The sequence below is a fragment of the Knufia obscura genome (genome assembly GCF_036327395.1).
Source record: "Knufia obscura strain CCFEE 5817 isolate CBS 148926 chromosome Unknown scaffold_9, whole genome shotgun sequence".
NCBI lineage: Eukaryota > Fungi > Ascomycota > Eurotiomycetes > Chaetothyriales > Trichomeriaceae > Knufia > Knufia obscura.
The window spans coordinates 787,957-810,257 of NW_027042695.1; the positions used below are offsets into that span (position 1 = coordinate 787,957).

At 51.3% G+C, this 22,301-nt stretch overlaps 10 protein-coding genes across 10 annotated transcripts; 7 read left to right on the forward strand and 3 right to left on the reverse strand.

Annotated features, from left to right (window-relative positions):
• Positions 1 to 385: 385 nt before the first annotated feature.
• PMZ80_007618 (uncharacterized protein) lies at positions 386 to 2,437 on the forward strand (the record flags this gene model as incomplete). Its single annotated transcript, XM_064876024.1, has 8 exons — positions 386 to 490; positions 537 to 657; positions 707 to 940; positions 1,104 to 1,133; positions 1,186 to 1,555; positions 1,725 to 1,936; positions 2,081 to 2,159; positions 2,209 to 2,437. 8 exons carry the CDS (start codon positions 386 to 388, stop codon positions 2,435 to 2,437), a joined length of 1,380 nt encoding a protein of 459 aa, XP_064728288.1.
• A 598-nt stretch (positions 2,438 to 3,035) lies between these two features.
• Positions 3,036 to 5,637, forward strand: PMZ80_007619 (uncharacterized protein; the record flags this gene model as incomplete). Its single annotated transcript, XM_064876025.1, has 2 exons — positions 3,036 to 3,193; positions 3,243 to 5,637. The coding sequence occupies 2 exons, from the start codon at positions 3,036 to 3,038 to the stop codon at positions 5,635 to 5,637; spliced, it is 2,553 nt and encodes an 850-aa protein (XP_064728289.1).
• Positions 5,638 to 6,628: 991 nt separating this feature from the next.
• On the forward strand, positions 6,629 to 8,786 carry PMZ80_007620 (uncharacterized protein; the record flags this gene model as incomplete). Its single annotated transcript, XM_064876026.1, has 2 exons — positions 6,629 to 6,642; positions 6,689 to 8,786. 2 exons carry the CDS (start codon positions 6,629 to 6,631, stop codon positions 8,784 to 8,786), a joined length of 2,112 nt encoding a protein of 703 aa, XP_064728290.1.
• Positions 8,787 to 9,817: 1,031 nt separating this feature from the next.
• On the forward strand, positions 9,818 to 11,656 carry PMZ80_007621 (uncharacterized protein; the record flags this gene model as incomplete). Its single annotated transcript, XM_064876027.1, has 1 exon — positions 9,818 to 11,656. One exon carries the CDS (start codon positions 9,818 to 9,820, stop codon positions 11,654 to 11,656), a length of 1,839 nt encoding a protein of 612 aa, XP_064728291.1.
• A 1,305-nt stretch (positions 11,657 to 12,961) lies between these two features.
• On the reverse strand, positions 12,962 to 13,632 carry PMZ80_007622 (uncharacterized protein; the record flags this gene model as incomplete). The annotated part of the gene is made up of 2 exons (XM_064876028.1): positions 12,962 to 13,326; positions 13,533 to 13,632. 2 exons carry the CDS (start codon positions 13,630 to 13,632, stop codon positions 12,962 to 12,964), a joined length of 465 nt encoding a protein of 154 aa, XP_064728292.1.
• A 2,023-nt stretch (positions 13,633 to 15,655) lies between these two features.
• Positions 15,656 to 16,772, forward strand: PMZ80_007623 (uncharacterized protein; the record flags this gene model as incomplete). The annotated part of the gene is made up of 2 exons (XM_064876029.1): positions 15,656 to 15,814; positions 15,870 to 16,772. The coding sequence occupies 2 exons, from the start codon at positions 15,656 to 15,658 to the stop codon at positions 16,770 to 16,772; spliced, it is 1,062 nt and encodes a 353-aa protein (XP_064728293.1).
• Positions 16,773 to 18,600: 1,828 nt separating this feature from the next.
• On the forward strand, positions 18,601 to 19,761 carry PMZ80_007624 (uncharacterized protein; the record flags this gene model as incomplete). Its single annotated transcript, XM_064876030.1, has 4 exons — positions 18,601 to 18,807; positions 18,859 to 19,011; positions 19,053 to 19,257; positions 19,307 to 19,761. The coding sequence occupies 4 exons, from the start codon at positions 18,601 to 18,603 to the stop codon at positions 19,759 to 19,761; spliced, it is 1,020 nt and encodes a 339-aa protein (XP_064728294.1).
• A 329-nt stretch (positions 19,762 to 20,090) lies between these two features.
• PMZ80_007625 (uncharacterized protein) lies at positions 20,091 to 21,205 on the forward strand (the record flags this gene model as incomplete). Its single annotated transcript, XM_064876031.1, has 3 exons — positions 20,091 to 20,231; positions 20,287 to 20,662; positions 20,712 to 21,205. The coding sequence occupies 3 exons, from the start codon at positions 20,091 to 20,093 to the stop codon at positions 21,203 to 21,205; spliced, it is 1,011 nt and encodes a 336-aa protein (XP_064728295.1).
• A 168-nt stretch (positions 21,206 to 21,373) lies between these two features.
• PMZ80_007626 (uncharacterized protein) lies at positions 21,374 to 21,742 on the reverse strand (the record flags this gene model as incomplete). The annotated part of the gene is made up of 1 exon (XM_064876032.1): positions 21,374 to 21,742. The coding sequence occupies one exon, from the start codon at positions 21,740 to 21,742 to the stop codon at positions 21,374 to 21,376; it is 369 nt and encodes a 122-aa protein (XP_064728296.1).
• Positions 21,743 to 21,780: 38 nt separating this feature from the next.
• On the reverse strand, positions 21,781 to 22,032 carry PMZ80_007627 (uncharacterized protein; the record flags this gene model as incomplete). Its single annotated transcript, XM_064876033.1, has 1 exon — positions 21,781 to 22,032. One exon carries the CDS (start codon positions 22,030 to 22,032, stop codon positions 21,781 to 21,783), a length of 252 nt encoding a protein of 83 aa, XP_064728297.1.
• Between the last annotated feature and the right edge of the window lie 269 nt (positions 22,033 to 22,301).

Here is a 22,301-nt window from a genome sequence, read left to right on the forward strand (position 1 = left end):
GCCTCTGCACGACCTACCGCCATGGCGTATGACAAGCCTGGGCAAAAGCTTGCCGGCAGACTGTTGGATCACGATTGGCCGCTCGACGCACCTTCTCCTCGCCTCTGTGATGGTGCGTCTCGTTTCTCCGCTGATGCCTTCCTCCAGATGCGGAGTGCTTAGCTTCATGCAGTCGGTATCGAAGCCGTCCTCGGCCGTCTACACAACCCACGTCAGCCAGCACTTTCACCAGCTCTTTGGATCAACATGCTAGATCAGTTTGGCTAGCTTCGCGATAGCGCTCGCATAGCATGGAAATGCTGTCGCTCGATATATAAGCAAAGCCACTTGTGCCTCTCGAAATCCGTCTTTCTGTTCTCGAAACTCGTGGTACACGAATTTCAACATGGCAATCTCTGACTTGGACCGTAACAGTGGGAAAGGTGTTACAGAAAAGCACGAGTATGCGACTGACGACGTTCACGCTGGTCATGGGCTGACTGCCACGAACGTACGTACTCACCTTCACTTTCACCTCGTCGCTCACCCTTTTCTAGCAACCCGATTACCATGACAAGGAGACCAAAAGAATTCTGAGGAAGGTCGACTACCGGCTACTCCCTATGCTGACTCTGCTCTACGTCTTGGCATTCTTGGATCGAGGCAACATTGGAAATGGTTCGGTCCATAAGCACGAATTCATGGGATACAAGCTTACATCGACTAGCCAAGATTGCCGGCATGATGGAGGATTTGGAGCTTACGGGGCCTCAGTACAATATTGCCCTCACTGTCTTCTTCCTTCCTTACGCCGTCTTCGAAGTGCCCAGCAACATTGTGCTCAAGCTTATGAGGCCTTCCTGGTGGATCTGCATTCTGATGGTCTCGTGGGGTGTCGTTATGACTCTTCAAGGCATCGTGAAGGACTATCACGGCTTGATCATCACGAGGACTATGCTAGGTTCGTGCATTCTCTACACCTGTCTCGGGTTGACCATACACCGGCCGGCAGAGCGCAGACACATTGCGCAATACGCTATGAGTTTGCCGGCTAGGTCTTCTGACCGGAGACTTCCGTACACACCGGTCATGCCGATACAAAATTTGCTAATGTTTATGCATAGGCCTGACAGAATCCGGTTTCTTCCCAGCAGGTAAGGAATGGCATTCGACGTTCATCCGTACCTTCTGCTAATAATTCCACAGCTACCTTTCTGCTGACTACCTGGTATTGTCGTTTTGAGGTTCAGACTCGCCTCTCAATTTTCTTCTCGGCAGCCTCATTGGCTGGTGCTTTCTCCGGGCTTCTTGCTTATGGTATCCAGCACATGGCTGGTGTCGGCGGGCTCAACGGCTGGCGCTGGATTTTCATCCTCGAGGGTATTGCAACGGTTGTTGTGGGTGTAACCTTACCGTGGACCTTACCCGACTCGCCTGAATCGGCTTCGTTCCTGACTCCAGAAGAAAAAGCACTGATCAAACATCGACTCGAGGAAGACTCCGGCACGGCAGCGGGGAGAGTTGGCACGTCCGAAGGTTTCCAGTGGAAATACCTGATAGGCGCTTTGACAGAATGGTATGTCCGTTCAAACAACCCGTCAATGGTCGACTATGCCATGGACGCCCTCCAAGCTTTGGACCTGAGACGCAGCGTCCGATGCGTTTAGGCCCGAATGCCAAGGGGCCGTCCACGGGCCCCAACCAGCACCAATTCTACCGTCAGAGCCTCACTAACGTTCATGCAGGAAAATCTATCTGGCCGTGATCATCTACTGGGGCAATGCCATTTCGCTGTACGGCTTCACTTACTCTGCACCAACGATCATCAAAGGCCTGGGATACACATCGGCTAATGCTCAACTCCTTACTATCCCAGTTTACCTCCTGGGAGTGATCAGCACTATCTCTTTCTCCATGATGGCCGACAAACACCAGAAGAAGTGGCCATTTATCGTTGGTCCTTACAGCATTGCATTGATCGGCTTTATCGGCTTACTCAGCGTTCCACATCCGCGACTGCCTGGACTCACCTATGGCCTTCTGTTCTGCATTCCGGCAGGAGTGTATCCACCTCTGATCTGCTGTCTGTCTTGGATCGGAGCTAATCTGGCACCATCTTGGAAGCGAGCTGTCGGTATGGCCTTGTTGATCAGTATTGGCAACCTAGGAGGTGCAATTGGGTAAGTACCGTCGGCTTGGTAAACGCGAAAAAGCGCTAACATATGTTAGGTCGAACATATTCCTGGCGAATCAAGCTCCTGACTACTGGCTGGGTTATGGCATGGGATGTGGTATGGTCAGCGCGGCCATTGTTTGCACCATGATCCTTAAGACCGCACTTGAGAAGATCAACAAGCAGAGGGACGCGATGGATGAGAACGAGATCCGCGCCAAGTACACTGAAGCTCAATTGATTGAGCTTGGTGACAAGAGCCCGCTGTTCAGATATGTGGTGTAGATAGATCAATGAAGACACGAGCATTTTCGTTGCCTTCCCATCCAAAAAGCTTGTTAATCAGACCGTAGCGGAGCGGGCGCAGGGAATCTGCTACCCTAATGGATACGGGTGATGCACTTTTCTTCTTCTATCTGAGAGAAGAGAAGGAACGTACCCCAGAGAGTTATGGTCATACGGAAGGCACGCGTCCGAAGCTCCGAAGTTCCGCCGACCAGAACGACGCTATCCTTATTCGAGCGCGGCACAACCAAAGCTCCCCCCTCCGTGCTGCATACAGACGCGGCTGTCAAGCTTGGAGCTTCACTTCCTCTGCTTGCCACCTTTCACGACCCTGCACACCGACCCAAAAAGACGGACGGGCACCGGCAGCTCTGAACGTGGGGATTGCTGAACGTCCAGAGGTGCGTGCGGATCCTTGGTACTCGTACCACTGTGTGGGCTCAAACATGAGTTCCGCGCCTGAATTGAAAGTCCCTTGTCCGTTTCAATGAGCTCTTCACGAGTCCCTTGAGTATCTCTCCAAGCCCCAGTGACCGATTGTCTTGCTCTTCTTGCTATCTGCTTGCTTCTGGCATCCTTGACCCTTTTGTCGAGAACAATGGGAGAGATGTCCTCGGACGATATGGCTCACGCTTTCACAGAGATATCGCTGTCGAAGGGCTGGTCCTTCCGGCAAACAGACAAGACGGACGACGAATGGTTACCCGTCAAGTCTGTGCCATCGACTGTTCATCAGGATCTGATTGACAACAAGAAGTAGGTCAGCAACGCCCTATTGAGGCCTGAACGCTTACACTTGACATAGACTAGAGGACCCATTCATTGGCTTCAACGAGATCAAAGCAGAATGGGTTGGCACAAAATCATGGACCTACCGAACCACTTTCCCGAAGCCATCGATCCCCTCAGGTGCCACTGTTATGCTGGCGTTCGACGGTCTTGATACATTCGCTCATGTGCGTCTGAATGGTAAGACTGTGCTCGAGTCAGACAACATGTTCCTTCCTTACCGCGTCGACATATCACACTTCCTGAGCTCCGGGAAGACCCAGAACTTAGAGATCGAATTCGACTCCGCACTGCTGAAAGCCCGAGAAATACGAGCACAACATCCTGAGCACAAATTTATCGGCTTCAACGGAGACTCTGCGAGAATGGGCGTGAGGAAAGCGCAGTATCACTGGTCATGGGATTGGGGTCCATTTCTCATGTGTGCGGGTATCTGGAGACCTTTGCGATTGGAGGTATATACAGCAAGAGTAGCGGACGTGCGGATAGACCAAGAGGTGGCGCAAGATTACAAAAGCGTTGCTGCAAATGTGGCTGTGGAGCTGGAAGGAGAAGTACATACTAGCATGGACATCGATGTCTCCGTATCACTGAATGGCAAGCAGGTGAGCACATCTGCAGGGATTGCAACTCAGGACAACGTGGTTACCACACAAATACAAGTACAAGAGCCGGAGCTGTGGATGCCGAACGGATATGGCCAGCAGACACTGTACGATGTGGAGGTGAAGCTCAAATCGGAGGGAGGCGAGCTGATTCACACAGTCACCAAGCGCATCGGATTTCGAAAAGTCGAGCTTGTTCAGCAACCAGACAAGCACGGTAAGAGTTTCTATTTCCGCATAAATGGCGTCGATATCTTCTGTGGTGGTTCTTGCTGGATTCCCTCCGACAGTTTCCTTACAAATGTCACGCCAGAAAGGTTGAGGTCTTGGATAGAGCTTATGGTGCCTGCAAATCAGAAGATGATCCGAGTCTGGGGTGGAGGTATCTACGAGGAGGACGCCTTCTATGATGCCTGCGATGAGCTTGGTATTCTAGTCTGGCAGGATTTCATGTTTGGGTGTGGCAACTACCCTACATGGCCAGCACTTCTGAAATCGATCGAAGCAGAGGCCACGGTGAACGTGCGGCGCTTGAGGCATCATCCGTGCCTTGCAATTTTTGCTGGCAACAACGAAGACTATCAGGTGCAAGAGCAATGTGGTCTGACCTACAACTACGAAGACAAGAACGAACAGAACTGGCTCAAGACCGATTTCCCGGCGAGGTATATCTATGAATCGTTACTGCCGCGAGTTATGTCAAAGGAACTGCCTTCGGTGCCATACCATCCAGGTTCGCCATGGGGTGATGGGAAGATTTCTTCTGATCCCACTGTTGGCGATATGCATCAATGGAATGTCTGGCATGGCACACAGGAGAAGTACCAGATCTTCGATACTCTTGGCGGTAGATTTAACTCTGAGTTTGGCATGGAAGCATTTCCGCATATTGCTACTATCAAGTCCTTCGTCGAGAAAGAAGAAGATATGTTCCCCCAAAGTCATGTCGTTGACTTCCACAACAAAGCAGATGGGCATGAACGGCGGATAGCAACATACCTTGTGGAAAACGTTCGGACAGCAACAGAACTCGAAGCATATATCCACCTCACCCAACTGATACAGTGCGAAGCACTTATGTTTGGATACCGAGGCTGGAGGAAGCAATGGGGCGATGAACGACACTGCGGTGGAGCTCTCGTTTGGCAGCTCAACGACTGCTGGCCTGTCACAAGCTGGTCAATCTGTGATTACTACCTCCGAAGAAAGCCGGCTTACTACGCCATGGCTCGAGTCTTGGCTCCTCTTGCCATTGGTGTACGGCGGAAGCACCACGACTGGAGCGTTACACATGCCAGAGAACCGAAGACACAGGAATGGGAGCTATGGGCAGTGAGCTCAAGACTGGAAGACAAAGTCGTGGACATAGAACTCAGATTCGTGTCAGTGAGATCTGGCAAGGATATTAAGGACAAGGTCACGAAAAAAGGCATCAAATTGACGGCCAATGGCACGACGAACATCATGACGGGCTATGTGGACAACTTTGAGGATGAGGCGCATGTGCTTGCTGCACGGATGTGGGTTGATGGTAAGCTCGTTGCGAGAGATACGGATTGGCCACAGCCTCTGAAATATTTGCCATTTCCGGAACGAGGCGTGAAAGTTGAGGTCAATGGGGATGCGATGCACGTCAGTGTACAGCGGCCGGTGAAGTGCCTCGTGTTTGAGGAGCGACAAGGCTGCCATTTGAGCGACAGTGCGATCGACGTTGTGCCTGGGGATGACCAAGTGATCACGGTAAGAGGAGTGCAGGAGGGCGACAAGCCGCTCGACTGGACATATCTGGGTGCTGGCGAGCAGTGAAGATCTCCATGAAGGACGAAACCCTAGATTCGCTTGCATGTACAGGTCCGCTAACGTAGACAATGGCTCTGAGGTCGATCGAGATCTGCCTCGGGCACTGTAGCATCATTGGGCAGGAAAAATGCTTCCGCTGTAGACCATGTTGGCAGAAATTCTCTTAAGCACACTTTCATCGCTTGTTTGAAGCCCGCGTCTCGCGTCCGAGTAACCGGCAAGGATATGCAGAAGGCTGATAGAGTAGCAGGCGCAAGTTATGACAGATTGGCCTGTGATACCAAAGTCGCTCAAAACAAGCGCCATGCAGGGCTCGTAAATCTCGTTGTCTCGTCGAGGTCGTGTTGATTTCGGTGAATCCAAGCCCGGTGGAGGCCCTTTCCCCCACACCCCGGCTGGGGTTTAATTGCTTCCTCTGGGGCTTTAGGGCAAATCGCCAACTATTCCGCCTCAAGATTGTGCTTTTCTTCCCTTCAGTGCATCGTCTTTGCCAGATCTGAATCATAAAACATCGAGTCGCGCATCGGAGACATGCCTGTACATCGTGCGCGAAACTTTCACCCACAATTTCGCCGACGTACATGAATATACACGACACACTCGGTGTCGTTACGACCCGATTCCAAACAGCGGCAGTCTAGGATTTGATGAAGACTACATACGTAGCACACGACACAATGTTTCATACATGGGAAGCTGCTACGTACCAGAATCCGGAGCCGATCAACACCGCAAATACCAATGCCAACAAGCGGAGGACAAGTACCATCAGAGCTTGCGAGCCGTGCCGGAAGCGCAAAATCCGTTGCAATGGAGGTACGATACAATGATTCTTCATGCATATGTAGAGCCACTGATCATCTTCGTGCTAGAGCACCCTTGTGAGACGTGTCAATGGTAAGCCCTCGGATTCATTGTCTCAATTGATCAGTTGCCTGACGTTGTCAGGTACCGCAAAGCGTCTTCATGCCATTACACAGAGCCTCGACAGCGGCAAATGCCGTCGAGAAGGTAGGCTACAAGACCCATGCCGGAATCAAGCCTGACCAATCGGCAGATCTCTCGAAAAGATCTCTGAGACACTGCAAGAGTATCGAGGCGTGCTTCAGAAACTCTTTCCAACCGTCCACCCCGATCAGCTCAAAGAATTGACACGAGAAAGCTTGGTCGAGCTGCTCGCAAGAACGAGCCCGCATGCAGTCGTGTCACCACCATCGCCCATAACACCGGGCATAGACGACAAACCACCACATGTCAGTCCGGATGCTGCAAATCTGGAGCAGCTGCAGCCAATGCCGGAGGAGGTAACGGACGGTACGGAAAGTCGTTCATCGGGCTTGAAAGGCATCACTGACGACGTCAACGCCTTGTCTCTATCGATCAAGAAGTCTGCTTCGTACCTTGGAATCTCCTCTGTGACAGCAGCATTGAGAGTCATCCTATGGCTTGACCCTGAGGCACAGGCGTTCTTCACTAAAACGCCCGATCGGAGTACTGCCGTTAGCCGCGAAGCATCCTCACCTCCAGAAGATCCGAGTCTCGAGATCACAACTCCAAAGCCCGATGAGAAGTCCTCAGCTTGGGACGAAATTCCCTTGATTAATGCATACTTTAGCTACATACATCCTCTGGCACCGCTGATAGATGAGCAAGACCTCCGCGATACTTATATGACTCAATCACGATCCGACAGCCGCTGGCAGCTGTTGCTCAATACTGTGCTTGCTCTAGGCAGTATGGCAAACGCGTCGAACTGTGAAGAACATGGTCACAAGATATACTGGCATCGTGCAAAGCAACATCTCACCATCGAGACACTTGGAACTGCTCATATCGAGATTGTGCAAGCCTTGGCCTTGTTGAGTGGACTATACCTGCACTACATTTCGCAACCAAATCTAGCGAATTCTCTTATGGGTACGGCGTTGAGGTTGGCCACTGCACTGGGTCTCCATCGCGACTACTCAGAAGGTGTCGATCCAGCCAAACAAGAGAAAGCCCAACGGTCGATCGAGCTCAGGCGTCGAGTGTGGTGGTCGCTCTTTGTCCTTGATGCGTGGGCTGGCTATTCGCTTGGTCGACCGAGTATGGGAAGGCTCAACCCTGCAGTCTCTGCAAAGCTACCGCAGGAATGTATCAAGTCATCGACCCAGATACTTATGCTGATCCAAGAGAACATAAGATTTTGTACCATCAGCACAAAGATGGAAGATGCCTTGGCACATTCGCCGATTATCTCAGAAGGAGAAAGACGTGCTCTCGATGTCTCATTCGTTGATTGGTTCAACTCCTCTTCTGTCCAGAACAACACACCGCGAGCACAACCTGGAGAGCCACATGGCGTGTCGGTCATCAAGAATATTATGCGATGGCGCTATTTGTTGTCCCGCGTCATTATTCATCGGCCAGTCCTACTCTGGGCGGCGATGCGCAGGATGGCTTTCAACCAGCTTCCAGACGAGAAGAAGCACGCAATCGAGGTATGCCGAGAGACGACACACGAACTGATCAATGACATTGCGACCACATGGCGTGTATCAAGACCATGCTCGATGTCAGGGTGGAACGCTACATGGCTGCTTTACCAAGCTTTGATGGTGCCTTTGCTCCATCTATACGCTGACAGGTCAGACTCTCATTGGAATGACAAGAACCAGAACTTGATCGAAGTTGGTCTGGCGGCATTTGTTGACCTGCGTTCGTGGTCACAGACAGCAACTAGATCATCAGAGGTCGTGAGTCGAATCTACCAAGCTAGCAAACGGCATACAGCGCCGACGCCATACCAGATTGTGGAAGACAAAGGAAAGGCAGCGATAGCACCCACCAACGCTTACGGCATACCACAAGACCAGCCACAATATGCGACACCACTGGACTTCACCATGAACGACTCCCCGAGCCGAGAAATGTACGTCAACAGCATGTTCGACTCACTCAACTGGAGCAACAATTGGGTAGATGAAAGCTTCCCGTACACTCAAGCTGCTGTCAACTGGGATCAAGACCAGCCGGTAATGAGCAGCCATGGGTCCTATGACCCGTTCTTAACGCCTGCCAGTTTCGAAGCCGACGGTGGTTCTATGATCGGGATGTCGGATCTGAATCGGCAGGGACAACACGGGCCGCCTGAGTACCACTACCAGTACCCCTGAGGTCTGTCAGCGCCAATATACCAACAGCTTGACTTTCTCCACGGTTCCAACGTCCCCAACGGAATGACTTGGGCCCCGGACATACCAGGCTATCGAGCGCGTATTGGCAATGCTGGCAGTGCACGGGTTCATTACACGCATGATCACCAAGAGCATGCCGAAGATGTCTCGTGGCTTCTGCTAATGAAGATACATACACAGAGGCCTACCGACCAGTGTCGGAGTATCTGATCATGTGACCACCTCGAACCACGCATTGCGCTCTTCACGTAGTCACACATCTTGCACGTTATGACTCGACTATCACAAGAAGGCGGGAAGTGGAGAACACACGCCGTTGGCTTCGCTTCCTGACAGCACTCCTCTTTCACTATGCGCAAACTTTACAGACCGAAACATCCTATCCTATCCTGAAAGAGACGAAGCAATGGGAAGGCGAGGGTTTGGATGCTGCAATAACCGCCTTAGCCCGGCATTAACTGAGTCTCGGTCCATGTCACTTCGAGCAAACGGAGGATAACTACACGACTTCGTCACGTTTGGAAGCGCTTGTGTCCTTGATTGGCGATTGTGGGTGAATGGTGATGCATGGACCAGGCTGAGGTGTCAAAAGGTGCCACGATGCAGCTTTGGCATGTATGAGTATGCTACGGTGAGTATCTATTGAAGGCGATGACTACGGCACTATCTGGTAGGCAGGGGAACGTGGTGGTAATGGAGTGAAACACCACCTTCACTATCGGTGAACGCCTGACGTATGACTCTAACTTCACGATCTTGTCACTTACAACCAGCCACGTGTTTCTTCGATCTTGTCACGAACCTTATTTCTGTTTGCTTCATGCACTTTGGTCGTCGACTATTTCTGCGTCGCCGCTTCTGAATTCTTTCTTACCGCAACTTCCACCATTCATCCAACCTCGACCTTGTCAACTTGACAACTCCAACCCTCCATCTCATTCAATTACTTTACCAAGTTCCAACATACTATTCAATCAATACCAACCTCAACTTGATCTCTGTCGACCATCATGTCGAACCCATCTTTACCATCAAAGCCTACGGGCTCTATGCCTAGCATGAAAGATGCAAAGAAGGCCAATCCTCCTCCTGCGCTCAAGACGCCAAGTCAGATCTTCTTTGGAAATGCAACCATCCCTAAGAAAGACAACCGACCTGCATACAAGAAGAACAAAGAGGCCGCCAAAAAGTTCAAAGAGCAGCTAAACAAGAAATCCACATCGACCGACGACAACAATGACAAAGCTCGACCAGGCCAGAAGCGAAAGTCGCGAGATGACGACGAATCCACACCGAAGTCGCCAGAGAAGCGCAACAAAACCTTCGTCAACCCGTCTCCTCTTGTTGCAGGTATCGCAGGTCTACCTGCTCCTCCACAAGGCCCTCTTCCACCGCCATATCCTTTCTTCAATAACTTCAACACTGCTCCTGCCGGTCATGGTCACTTTGTGCCAATGCTTCCTCCTGCTCTACGATTCGACAAAGCCACCAACTCCTTTGTCATGAAAGGGCCAGAGGAAACACCAAACCTTCAAACCTCCAAGCCAGCTCCAAAGAAAGCTGCGCCACCTCAGAAAGCCACCACTACCACAAATGGAGATGGTAGTGGAATTATCAGAAGCAAAGGTCATCAAATCAACGCAAAGGCCGCCGACCGCTACAACTTCCGCAAGCGATCAGCTCCGGAAGCTGATGGTACTGAGGAAGATGCTGGTGCGCCCTCAAAGCGAGCGAGAACAGATAATGGTGATGGTGAAGACGGCGAAATCACTGCACCCACCAACACATCCATGTCTGAGATCGTGAAAGCCACTAAGAAGAAGAATAAGCACCGATCTCATGCAAAGTCTAAGCCAAAGTCTGAGGTTGCTGCCAACATGCGAGACTTTGACCTCATCTCTCACTACACTCCCAACCCAGAAGCTCTTGCTCGCCGAAAAGCCATTGATGCTGCTAAGCCGCCACCTCCACCACCAAAGAAGCTGACAGACCTACCGAGGGAAATCCGAGACATGATCTGGGATAGAGTCTTCGCAGACGAATCCTACAACTTCAAGCTCAAGAAGCAATGCGGCAACAGAGACGACAAGAAATACATGGTCGCCACCAAGCCGAAATCCTTCGGTGCTTTGTCCATCTGCAAGTTCCTGAACAATGACAAGGAGAAGGAAGTCGAGAAGCAGATGTACAAGTCTATACGTCTCGAGATCGAATTCGGTCGTCTTCGTCCACATGCTATGCGCGACTTCATGAATACCATCACTGCGCACCCAAAGATCGGGCTTTCTGAACGAATCTTCTTCATCAAGAAATTCGGTCTACAAAAGGTCAACTTCGGTCTCTTCACCCAAGCCAAAGAGATCGTCTCAACTCACTGGACCGTCGAAGGTGACGGCAAAATGGACGAAGATGACTACAAAAACAACCGAATCGACCCTCAATTCATCCTCACTCACCCCCCCACCAAAGACAAACTAAAAGGTCTAAAGGAGCGACGATTCTGGCGAGACCAAGAGGCTGCTAGTCAGCGATACGCCCGGCACATCGCCGGTTGGTGCCACCCCGACGGCAAGGATCCCAATGCACCTGACTACAACCCCCTCACAGACAAGAAGAACTGCCCCTTCGGTGACGCCTGTGAGAACCTCAAGGATACGAAGTTCTGCATGGTTGTTAAGTATAAGTATGGGTGTATTAAGGGGCGTCATGCGCGACACAAGGAGGCTTTTTATGATTTCTATCCGACGCAGGGTGATCGGCTTGTGCAGACTGTGGCGCCGAAGAGCAAGTTTCATAAGAAGTGTGGGAAGAAGGGGTGTAAGGATTTGGGGGATCAGAATGCTTCTTGAGGGGGAGGTGATGGGGGTGTGAGAGGGAGGTGGAGTGGTGTTGTTGATGAATGGTTTCCGCATTGATTATTGAAGGTTATTGTTGTTGTTATTGGCATTGATGGGATACAAGGGAAACTGCACAAGAAAATGATGGAGCATGCATACAAAAAGACCATGCAAGAAAGCAAAGGAAATGAGCAAGCAAGAAGCTTGCAGAAAAGCGAATCATTGATGGAATGCCAAGAAGGGATGAAGGAATAAGGGCATTTCAGAAAAGCGGCTTGTTCATAGGGAGAGATGTGTCCTCCTGCTTGTCTCGATCTTAGATGTTCGAGGCGGTGGTGAGCTGCTCTTCAGGATTAGTCAATCAAAAAAAGTTGAAAATGATGAAATTGCCGTTGGTATGTGTTGCGTCGTGCTGGTTGTAGTTGTTCTTGAGTAGAAGACTAAGGCGTGAACATCCCAGACCGAGTTAGCAGCGTCTAGCATTGACGATACCGGGATGGTTAGACTTCGCAGTCTCGGCACTATGAACTGGTACTGCGTATGATTTGAGGCTTCGCCAAGGATAAAGAGCTAATTAGTACAGTAAATGTTATGTTCACCAGGGAAGCTGCCCTTCGGGGAGTCGCTGTTCGTCTCTGTCTCTCACCCTTTCGCAGGTGCTGATGATAACGGTGATAACGAATATGACGACGAAGACAACGACGAAGCTACAGTGTTCGCGAATAGTGTGCAGTCCGCACTTTATACAGCGACCTCTATAGGCCCGACAGCTTTCCAATTTAGCTACTCGACGTGTAGGGCATAGGCATCGACATGAACCTCGAAGTTGGTTTAGTTTGGAAACCAAGTTGCGATCGTGCCTGTCTATGTGATGGCTATGCGCTATATAGCATAATACTAGGTACGCTGATGAGGTCCGCATTTGCTGGCCTGGTGTACCCTCCCTGTGCTTGTTTTCTCTTGCTAGTTGTATATTCTGTGCTGGGTCGGTGTGCTAGTGCGTCGCCAGAGGCTGCTGGAATGGCAGTACCTGTACCGTAGTATGAGACGGCCCTTCTCTATTCGCGAGGGAAAGGCCGAAGCCAACGGTGACCTCCTTTCTTCTCTCTGAATGAGCCTCGAAGTGTCGAACCAAGAGGTATATCGGGTATTGGGGCTGTATGAGGTTTCGAGGCTGTTATACGCTACATCTTAGATCGAAAAGAGCAGTGAAAGATGGTTGCCTGATCCTCGACCACAATGCCCAAGTAAGTCTTGGACTCAACATCTTTCGAATCGCTGGCGGTCAGCACAACCGACAACAACCCTTCCTTACATTCAACTCCAAACCCAACTATGCACCGTAATAACCCCAATCATCCCCACCAACCCCCCCACAAGCGCCCGATCAACCCACTTCTCACCCTGTCCCTCCACCAGCGCCAACGCAGCAATCAAAGCCACTGCCACGGTATTCATAAGGTGCACTACTACCTTCTCGCCGTGTTTGTGGACCACGTACGCATCGATTAGACCGTTGGGCGTCCAGCATGCTAGGAGGAGACCGGCTGCGGTACGGCGGTGTGTGAGGCTGAAGATGGTGATTGCGAGGCCGCCGGCGAGGTTGCGGCCGCCGAAGGCGGGCATGATGTGGGTTGATGTGGGGCTTTTGGCAGCGGTGCTGAGTCCGAAGAAGTGGAGCACTGGGGGTGGAGGGTGTGTTAGCATGGGTGCTGGTGGTGGTGGGATGGAGGAGCGGGGATGATGCCGTCCATCTATGGTATGGTCACGGGTGTGGCCTGGGCTTGAGTTCGTGTGAGCCTGAAGGGAGGGGGAGTTCGTATTTGCGGATGGATGGATGGCTCCTGTACTAATGGTGTGGTTGGTGAAGGCTAAATGGTTTACTTACTATTCAACGGCCTGAAGATGCCATTGAGCCCAACACAGATGTAGATGATGCCGGCGGCGAAGGTAGCGAAGCCGGCGACGTCGCTCGTGGTTATGTCCATGGTTGGTCAGCTGTTATGTTCAGTAGTCGGACTGCGACTCGGTAGCTAGAGTCTGAGAGTGAGACCTGGAAGGCGGGTGCCGGAGATCACTGGGCGCAATCTACGTATGTGAGTATGCACGCTTGCTGTTGACGTTCATGGAGGAGGTGGCGATTGATGGTTATAAGGATAGTCAGCACTTTCACGCTTCTCCTTACATTGCTCGTTGATCTCGTATTTACGACCACGGTGTCCCTCGATGCACGACCGTGACGTTACCTTACTGGCTACGCGTGAAGGCGCTTGTCCAATAGGATATTCACTTTTTGTTTGTCAGCACCCGCCCACGGGGTGCTCGTCCGTGGAGGGATCGTGGGGCTCCCACAGACATTCAGGGTGATACGGTGAGGGACGGACGAAGTGAACATCGTGAGGGTATGGTACCGGTCATCTTGGGAGAGACCGGAGATAAAGAGACCGCGAAGGAAATAGTGGTCGGGACGAAAGTTGCCCCTGAGCCGAGCGCGCCCAGATTTAGCGTGCCGATTTCGTGTTGCTTACATAAGCCTCAGTAGCTTTTGGCGGTTCGGCAACCCTTGGGCCAAGTTTGCGTGAAGCTCCGGTAGAAATCGGTAGCGATATCGATGACCAAAATTGTGACTCTGTACATACATATAGCTGTGTACCTGATTGCATTACCAGTTGTAGTTACGCGAATCAAGGGCTCGGAATCACGCAGTTGAGCAGCGCTGATGTGTTGCTAGTGAGAGCAGGTCGAGGAACGAAAGTTCGCTCTGCCTAACGTGTTAGAGACCGTCAGGAAGCAAGGGCTGAAGCCGTCGACATCTGGAACGCCGAATAATCCTACTTTGGCTATTGACTTGCCTTCCTCTCGACTCAATTTACCGACTTCCGCTTCAGCTTCCTGGACGTACTTTAGCATGGTATCGGGAAAGTACGACTCAAGCATCGCACATTTGCGCTTACCAAGCCCCCATACTTACGGCCACCTAACCACGGGTCTGCTATATGCTCCAGGCATTTCGCAGCGCAACACGGCAAAGTTGTTTGGGCGTATGACGGCTGACACTGGCATTATGTGCCAAGGCTCTGAGCCTTGGTATTCGAGAACTTGTCTGGGTGGGGAAGGCGTAACGGTGCTTCGAAGCGCTGTCGCGGCTCGTGTAATCCTTGTCACCGGTCAGTACCATAACAATCTACAACCTTGCAATCTTCGATCAGCGACCTTCATCGCAAAGCGCTCGCAGGCTTCGGTGCGATGTTGATAGGTAGGATCATGACGGGCGCAGCTATAATTATTTACTGCTCACCAGATCCTCGATTCACCTTGCTATCTCATGGCTGGCCATCGTGCTCGAATCGGTCCAGCCTGATGACCACTGCGAAGACGCTTACCAGGCTTTCAAGTATATGCATACATCGAGTCACACTAGGCTTGCTCTAGTCACGCCTCATTCAGCCTGATGCAAGCCCAGCAGCCAAACTCGAAGGCGACGCCCGAGCAGTCTGCTCGGATGGGTAAATGAACGTTCTCGATTGACATAGTCGGTAAATTGGCCCCAGCGTGCATTGGCCCCATGATCAGCTTCGACCTATGGCCCATCGACAATGAGACCGCAAGCTGCGTGTCAGATGCACAACGTTTATGTGTCATCCATGTGCGATCTCCAGAAAATGCGCTGCTGCATGTTCGTGGCGGACAGTACTTACTAGGATGAAGGATATACCAAGAAGCACGTTTTCCTGACTTCCTCGAACTTCTCCGGAGTCAAACAATTTCAGCCTGATAATGCCTATCTCAGTGACCAGCCAGCCCCTGGCTGTAAGCTCGTGGTCATCTAGCCGCATCGATGTTGTCGCTGTCGGTAGCGATGCTCAGATGTACCATACATCATGGGGTACAAGCGGCTGGCAGTCGGGATGGGACTCGCTTGGTGGGTCCTTCGCCACTGAAGCACCAACGTTGGTCTCGTGGTCCTCCGATCGCCTGGACGTTTTTGGCTTGGATGGAAGTACCAGCAGAATGATGCACAATTCCTGGAACGGCGTCGCTTGGGAAGATAATTGGGGCGCTTTGAACGACCAGACATTTCGTGGACCGTTTGCGGTCGACGCTTGGAGTGCCCAGAGGCTTGATGTTTTTGGAATCGGAGCGTACGATGGAAGCATGTATCATCAGTCGGTAAGTGCTGTTCAATATAATCTTACCAGGCTTAGAGCTAACACCGCTACTACAGTGGGACGGCAGTGTCTGGCAGAGCAGCTGGGAAAACCACGGCGGTATCTTCACTAGTAACCTAGCGGTAACTTCATGGTCAGCAGATCGTCTTGATATATTCGGTATTGGCCAAGATGCTGCCATGTACCATTTGGCATATGATCCGTCCTTTGGCTGGCAGAGCGAGTACGATTCACTTGGCGGTATCTTGACAAGCGACCCAGCTGTCGCATCGTGGTCATCGGACAGACTTGACGTTTTTGGCACAGGTGGCGACTTCGGCATGTATCACAAGGCGTGGGATGGCAGCAGTTGGTCAACAGATTGGGAACAACTTGGTGGTGTTTTCACCAGTCCTCCTGCAGTTGTCTCATGGGGACCTGGGCGATTAGACATTTTCGGACTTGGCACCGACTTCAAGGTGTACCATCTCGCTTTTGAAGGCTCCTGGCAGACCTCATGGGATCCGTTGGGCGATGAGACATTCCAGACTCCCCCAGTGGCAGTGTCTCGTCAGTCAAACCGCTTGGATGTCTTCGCTGTGGCTGCGCCTGGTGGAGAAGTGTTGCATAACAGTTGGGATGGCACAAGCTGGAGTGGGTTTGAATCAAGAGGTTTGCCTACAGCACAGGCTGCACCTGCGCCTGTGCCTGACGACGATCCTCCAGCAAGCTCGCCACCTAGTACGCCACCCAGCATGCCATCTAGCACGTCTGACGATGGTGTGTCGACTACCAGTGCGAACAGTCCGACAACGGTTACCACAAGAGATGCGACTACAGTCACTTCTGGCAGTACTACAGTGGCAACAGTGACTGCATCTAGTACTGCTTCGTGTCGGACTGCTAGCACAGCAATTCGACGTTGTGCTTTCATGGCGATATGCTCAATGCTCGGCGGCATCTTGTGGTCTCCGTACTGAGTATCGATTCATTCTGAGGAGTTATATGTTCCGATGCCTTGTACTGAACTGAGATGCAGCTATTGGTGGTGCTCTACCGCAGGGCTTGGTAGATATCCGTCATCGTGGGACGGATACCATCCCAAGAAGAAAGGTAGTCGCGGCATATGTCCTCTCTGGTCTTTGATAACGGAGCGAGGTGCGTCTTCAGGTAGACTGGTTCTGATGGTACTGTTGGAGGACCACAGATTCCAGACTCACTCTTCGTCGAACTGGCTATCGATTTTTCCGGAAGTGTATGTCAGAGGTGGCATGCGTTAGCAGTATCATATTGACGTGCTCTTGGGCGTGGTCGTTTGGTATCTCGACGCCTGCGTACAGAGAAACCAGAGTTGAATATCATCGTCGGCTCTTTGTCCAACAAATGGCAGGCCGACCTGCGAGTATGTAGACGCGGACGTTGTCGGCATGTGAAGCTCTGGGTGTCATCAGTATCATTGTCCCATGGCCCTGAATCGAGCGCGTTCTGCTTTAGCGTGCCGTTTTCGCGTTGCTTATGACGCGGACCCCCGGTAATCCAATAGCAAAGCTCGAGTCAATCTTTTCTTCCTCTCCATGCTTTTAAAGCAATCCTGCATGGTCAAGGTGTCCCGGACAAGCACCGGCAGCTTCCTGCTTGAACAAATCAAGAGGGCATTGAAACCTCCATGTCTCTGAGTCTATGGCGCGAACCTCGACCGCGTCCCAGGGCACGGGTTTGCATGTTGTGTTGAGATGAGCTAACAGCCGAGCAGCATTCGGGAAGGACATGGAACTATGCATGGCTGAGCCTCATATTAGCTACATGATGGCGAGAACACAACGCGTTACACAACGCGAGAATCGAAATCCTGTGATTGTCTACGTGGCCTCAAGGGGACCTTTACAAAACGGTAAGGGTTATGCTCATGTGAGAGCAAGGCGGAATCTTTCTATGGATCGACAGATGGTACAGAGAATGCTGAAACGCAATGAAGGATTCACAGGTGGCTACGTGAGGTATGTCTTTCACTGATTCGGACACGGTCTCCGGCTGCTATAGCATCTACACTTCGAGTCTGGTTCTACATGAACAAGACTGTGTTCGGTCCGGACGATTGTTGGTATAGAGTGTACATTGCATGGTCATGTACGCGATGAGGATGAGGCCGAGCATAATACGGCCACGTTTGGACTTGACTCTGAACCAGCACAGACGTTTTTCGATTCGAAGTGGTATCCAAACGATGACCCGCTTGTCATGCGTATGTCTGTTCGGTTTGTTGCATCGTTGTCGAGTTGAAGCAGCTCCTCCACCTCATTATTCCGAGCACCAATGTCTACGCTTGCGTCGATTTATCAGCCTACATTGACACCATCCACGCGGCAGAAGGGAGAGGAGCATGGGCTGCTTGTGAAGATTATCCGAAACGTGCGCTTGCAGTGATCCAAATGGCTGCTGAGATCTCTCTGCTGTACAAGAGGTCTACTTGTCCCGATGGCTGCATTGAGCTTCAGAGTGTTTGATGTCAGGTTAATCTGAAAGTCAGGATCGAGCTGGCATGTCTCTATCGACTTGCCTCTGAAGTCCATTTCAGCAATTTCATTTGGCACCAATTGGGAAGCGAATCTCACCTCACATGTGAGCTCGATCCAGCTACACAGGTAAGGAAGCTCGGTCTCTCTGACGCCTTCTTGAGACGAACCGACCTTGAAGTACCTGACATAGTCATCTCTGAGAATCCCAAGATACACCAATTTGCATATATCTGTATCCGATAGCTGTAACTCTAGTGCCTCATCCGGACTAAAATATCCCCAGTCTTCAATTATGCCTTCTATCAAGCGAGAAGCTTCACCTACCACAGCTATGAAGCCCGTCAACAAGCGACCACGGCCCACCATGGTAGGGGTGATCGAGATGGATCCCCATGGAGATCTCGTTGTAGCTCCTGGCGATGGTTCTACGCGGGTGAAGGTCAATTCTGCACTCCTGTGCGCCGTATCGCCTGTCTTCAAGACCATTCTCGGACCACTGGTGCGTACCGAAATTCAGCAATTGACAACTCAGCACTGACTGTGTATGTAGTTCAAAGAGGGACAATCTGTCCACGACACACCGAACCCACTCGAACTACCCGATGATGATCCCAAGGCCATCACAAACATGTTCTATCTGATGCATTTCGATACCGATGAGATTGCTTCCAACTATGGGGACTGGGTTCAAAAACTTCTTGTTGTGTGCGGCAAATACAAATGTGCCACGGGGTGCTGTTCAAGGACTTCTTCGAGCTACAATTCATGCGTAGTGACCAGAGCCCGACCAAGGCATATCCGAAGCCTGATGCTTTGATCATGGCTTATCTGATAGGCAACCGGCAGAGATTCGACGGCGTGTCCGAAGACGTGGTGAGAATGAGCTTGAGAAGCCTCGAGGAGAGATGTCACCCAGATCTGCTACAGCTCTTTCCAGGTTCGGTCATAAGTACGTATGAGACATGGCAATATCAAAGGTTGGCTCTAACGAAGATTAGTGGAGCTGAAGGCTTTCCGAAGAAAGGTCAGGAAAGAGTATGCTGGACTGGCCCATAGCTTCCCACACCACCTCGCGGCAATTGCTCCAAGCAGCACCTGGTGTGCCAAAGCACAACAAGCTGTAGGAGCCTACACCAAAGTCTTTTTCGAGGCAGGAACGACGATGCAGGATAGCGAACGAGATACTGACCTGGTCGACATGCACGAGATGCTGGAGCGATTTCTGCTCAAGGGAATATCATCCGAAGCTGACATGTACACACGCAAGCTGGGGAGCACAACCTGTGGATCTTCCGGCTGCAAATCAGGCGGTCCGAGACTGGAAACAGCTCTCTTATCCACGATGAAGGAAATCAAAATAGGAAGAAAGGGCGAGTGTAAGATGTGCTTCGAGTGCTTCCGGCTTGGCAAGTTCAAGTTGACTGGAATCTGCAAGCGGCATGATAATGCCTAATTGCGATACGGCCAGGACATCGGTGCTGCAGTGAACTGGCGCAGAGGGGAACAGGGTCCTTGACTTATGGTTGTGATGCAGTGGTTTGTTGATGATCACAATTTGCCCCAGGAACTTTGGAGTACAAGCGTATGTCAATATTACAAGGGCTATGGCGGAAGGCTGGAGGAGGAGGTCACAGCACTCTGAACCTTCACCACGTCATACCTTCACTTTCTACCGTTAGTGCTATCACATGTCCTTCAACGCGTTTTTCTTGATACGCCGACATTTCTGCAACTTATCCCTCCGCTTGCGGTAAGACCTCGCCTTGGATCTGCAACCACACCATGTCGCAAGTCGTCGACGTCGCACCATGCGGCGATCTGGTCATCGCAATCGGCACTGGTACAGACCAGAAAGTTGCAAAAGTCAGCACTGCCCTCCTGCGAATCGCTTCATCTGTCTTCGACAAACTACTCAGTCCCAACGTAAGTCTGGTCGCTATCAAAGAAGCATTGATCCTGTCGACGCTGATCGTTAAAGTACAAGGAAGGAAATACAACCTACGATGCCTCTAATCCATTGCCATTTCCCGAAGACGAACCTACCTCGATGATCAATCTCTGTCAGATACTGCACTGGAAGAGCGACGAAGTCGACACGACTGCGGCGGACTGGCTTCAAAAGCTGACTGTCGCATGTGACAAATACAAGTGTGCTCCAAAGATGAGCGACTTCTTCTTGGTCAAGATGGCGGAGAAGCCTCCATGCGCAATAGACGAATTCATCATGTCCAGCGTCATCAAACACAGACTTCGCCTCTCTGAGTTGTCCGATACTGTCTTGCGGATTCCTAGAGCTGAGATACAAGCGACAGGCCATGCGCAGCTTCTACAGTTGTTGCCAACTGACCTTCTTGGTGAGTCAAAGTCTCTGCACTATTCGAATCAGATACTGACAACCAACAGAGGACATGGAGGACTACCGGCGTCAAGCACGCGTGGAGCATCTTGCGGTAGCGCAGCAGCCTATACTTAGCATGTTTAGTGTCGCGGCAGGTAGCATTGGCAATAGTCTTGGGCTGTGTGTTGGACTGCAGAAGAGACTCGCTTTCTACCAGAAGATACTTGTGGATGGCGGCATCGTCTGCAGCGACATCGACAAGGACGTCAAATTGCCGGATTTTAAGGAGCTGCTGACAGAAAAGATCCCCACTTCTGTTATTATCGGAAGTGACAACGACATCGACCAGCGAAAGTGTCCGCCGCGGAGCTTTGGTTGCGGTCTATGTACTTGGAGCAGTCGAAAGGCAATCTTGGATGCAGTGGCGAAGCTGGAAGTAGGAACAAAGGGTTGTTGCGACTTGTGCTTCGACTGCTTCATGGATGGCAAATTCGAGCTGTCAAGGGCATGCACTGAGCACAATGGACCTGCTACAAAGGTGGATGAGAAATCGAAGTGAGTGAGTTGAGCTAGTGATGGTGCGTGCCAGAGACGAAAAGAATGGTAAGCGCAAACTGAGCGTCTGCCGAGACCGATTGAGGACTGGTTAGATTGGAAGCGTTGTGCTGCAGGTTTTGGCAAACATCCGCACATCAGCAGGAATTTCGACGGGATCACTATACTGGTACTACCTTCCTACCATCTCCCTCACCTTCTTTTCCACCTCCTCTGCTCCTCTGATCCCCAGCAACGTTTCACAATACATCCCTCTCATAAGCACAACAATAGGACAATTCTGCGGCCCAAACTTGATCATCGGCGTTGTCTTCGCCGTAAGCTGCATCTCGTACCACCTTACGCCCGCTTGCTGGAACTTGTCCTTCCTCAACAACTCAATCACTGACGGTAGCAATGATTTCGACGCTGGCGTGCTCGAAGTGACAACAATAACGAGCGGTATATTCGCTGCTTGGTTCTTTTTGTTTACAACGGCATTATGGCTTTCTTCGTCCACAATATGCTCTAATCCTTCACTTCGAGGTCTAGCGTCGCCCATGGCTCCGTTCGGCTGTCACCCGATCGACTCAGAACTGCTTACTTCGACACCGGACTGTTCGCCGCCGATGAATCAGTGCTTGGGACGTCGTTGATGCTCAAAGCTCGCCCTCGCAGTGTCAGCTGGCTCTGCTCAGCCTCTGTTTGTGGCGCGTGGGAGCTATGCGTGAGTTCGAGTGACTTGTTGAGTTGGTGGGTGGGTGATGATGGGCTGTTGTTGTCTTCGAGGATCCAGCCTAGCGAGGCGAGGTGCTGAATGCGGGAGCTTTTGCGATTGTGGGAGCGGTACATGGTGGGAGTAGTCCTGGATGGATGTTCGTTGCGGTAGTATTGGTGTTGGCAATGGTCGATGACGAAGAGGGGTCGGACGAATGGAGAGCTGTTGAGGAACGTTCTTTTCGTTGCTTGGTATTGTGTGATATGAACCAGAATCAATGGAGAAATTTCGACTGCCTTTTATGTGTGTCTGGCTATACAGGTCAAGTATTGCTTGGCTCGCCTAGTGGCGTTGCTAATATAAGATTTGAATCGCGAACGGACGTGATTGCGATTAGTGCTTA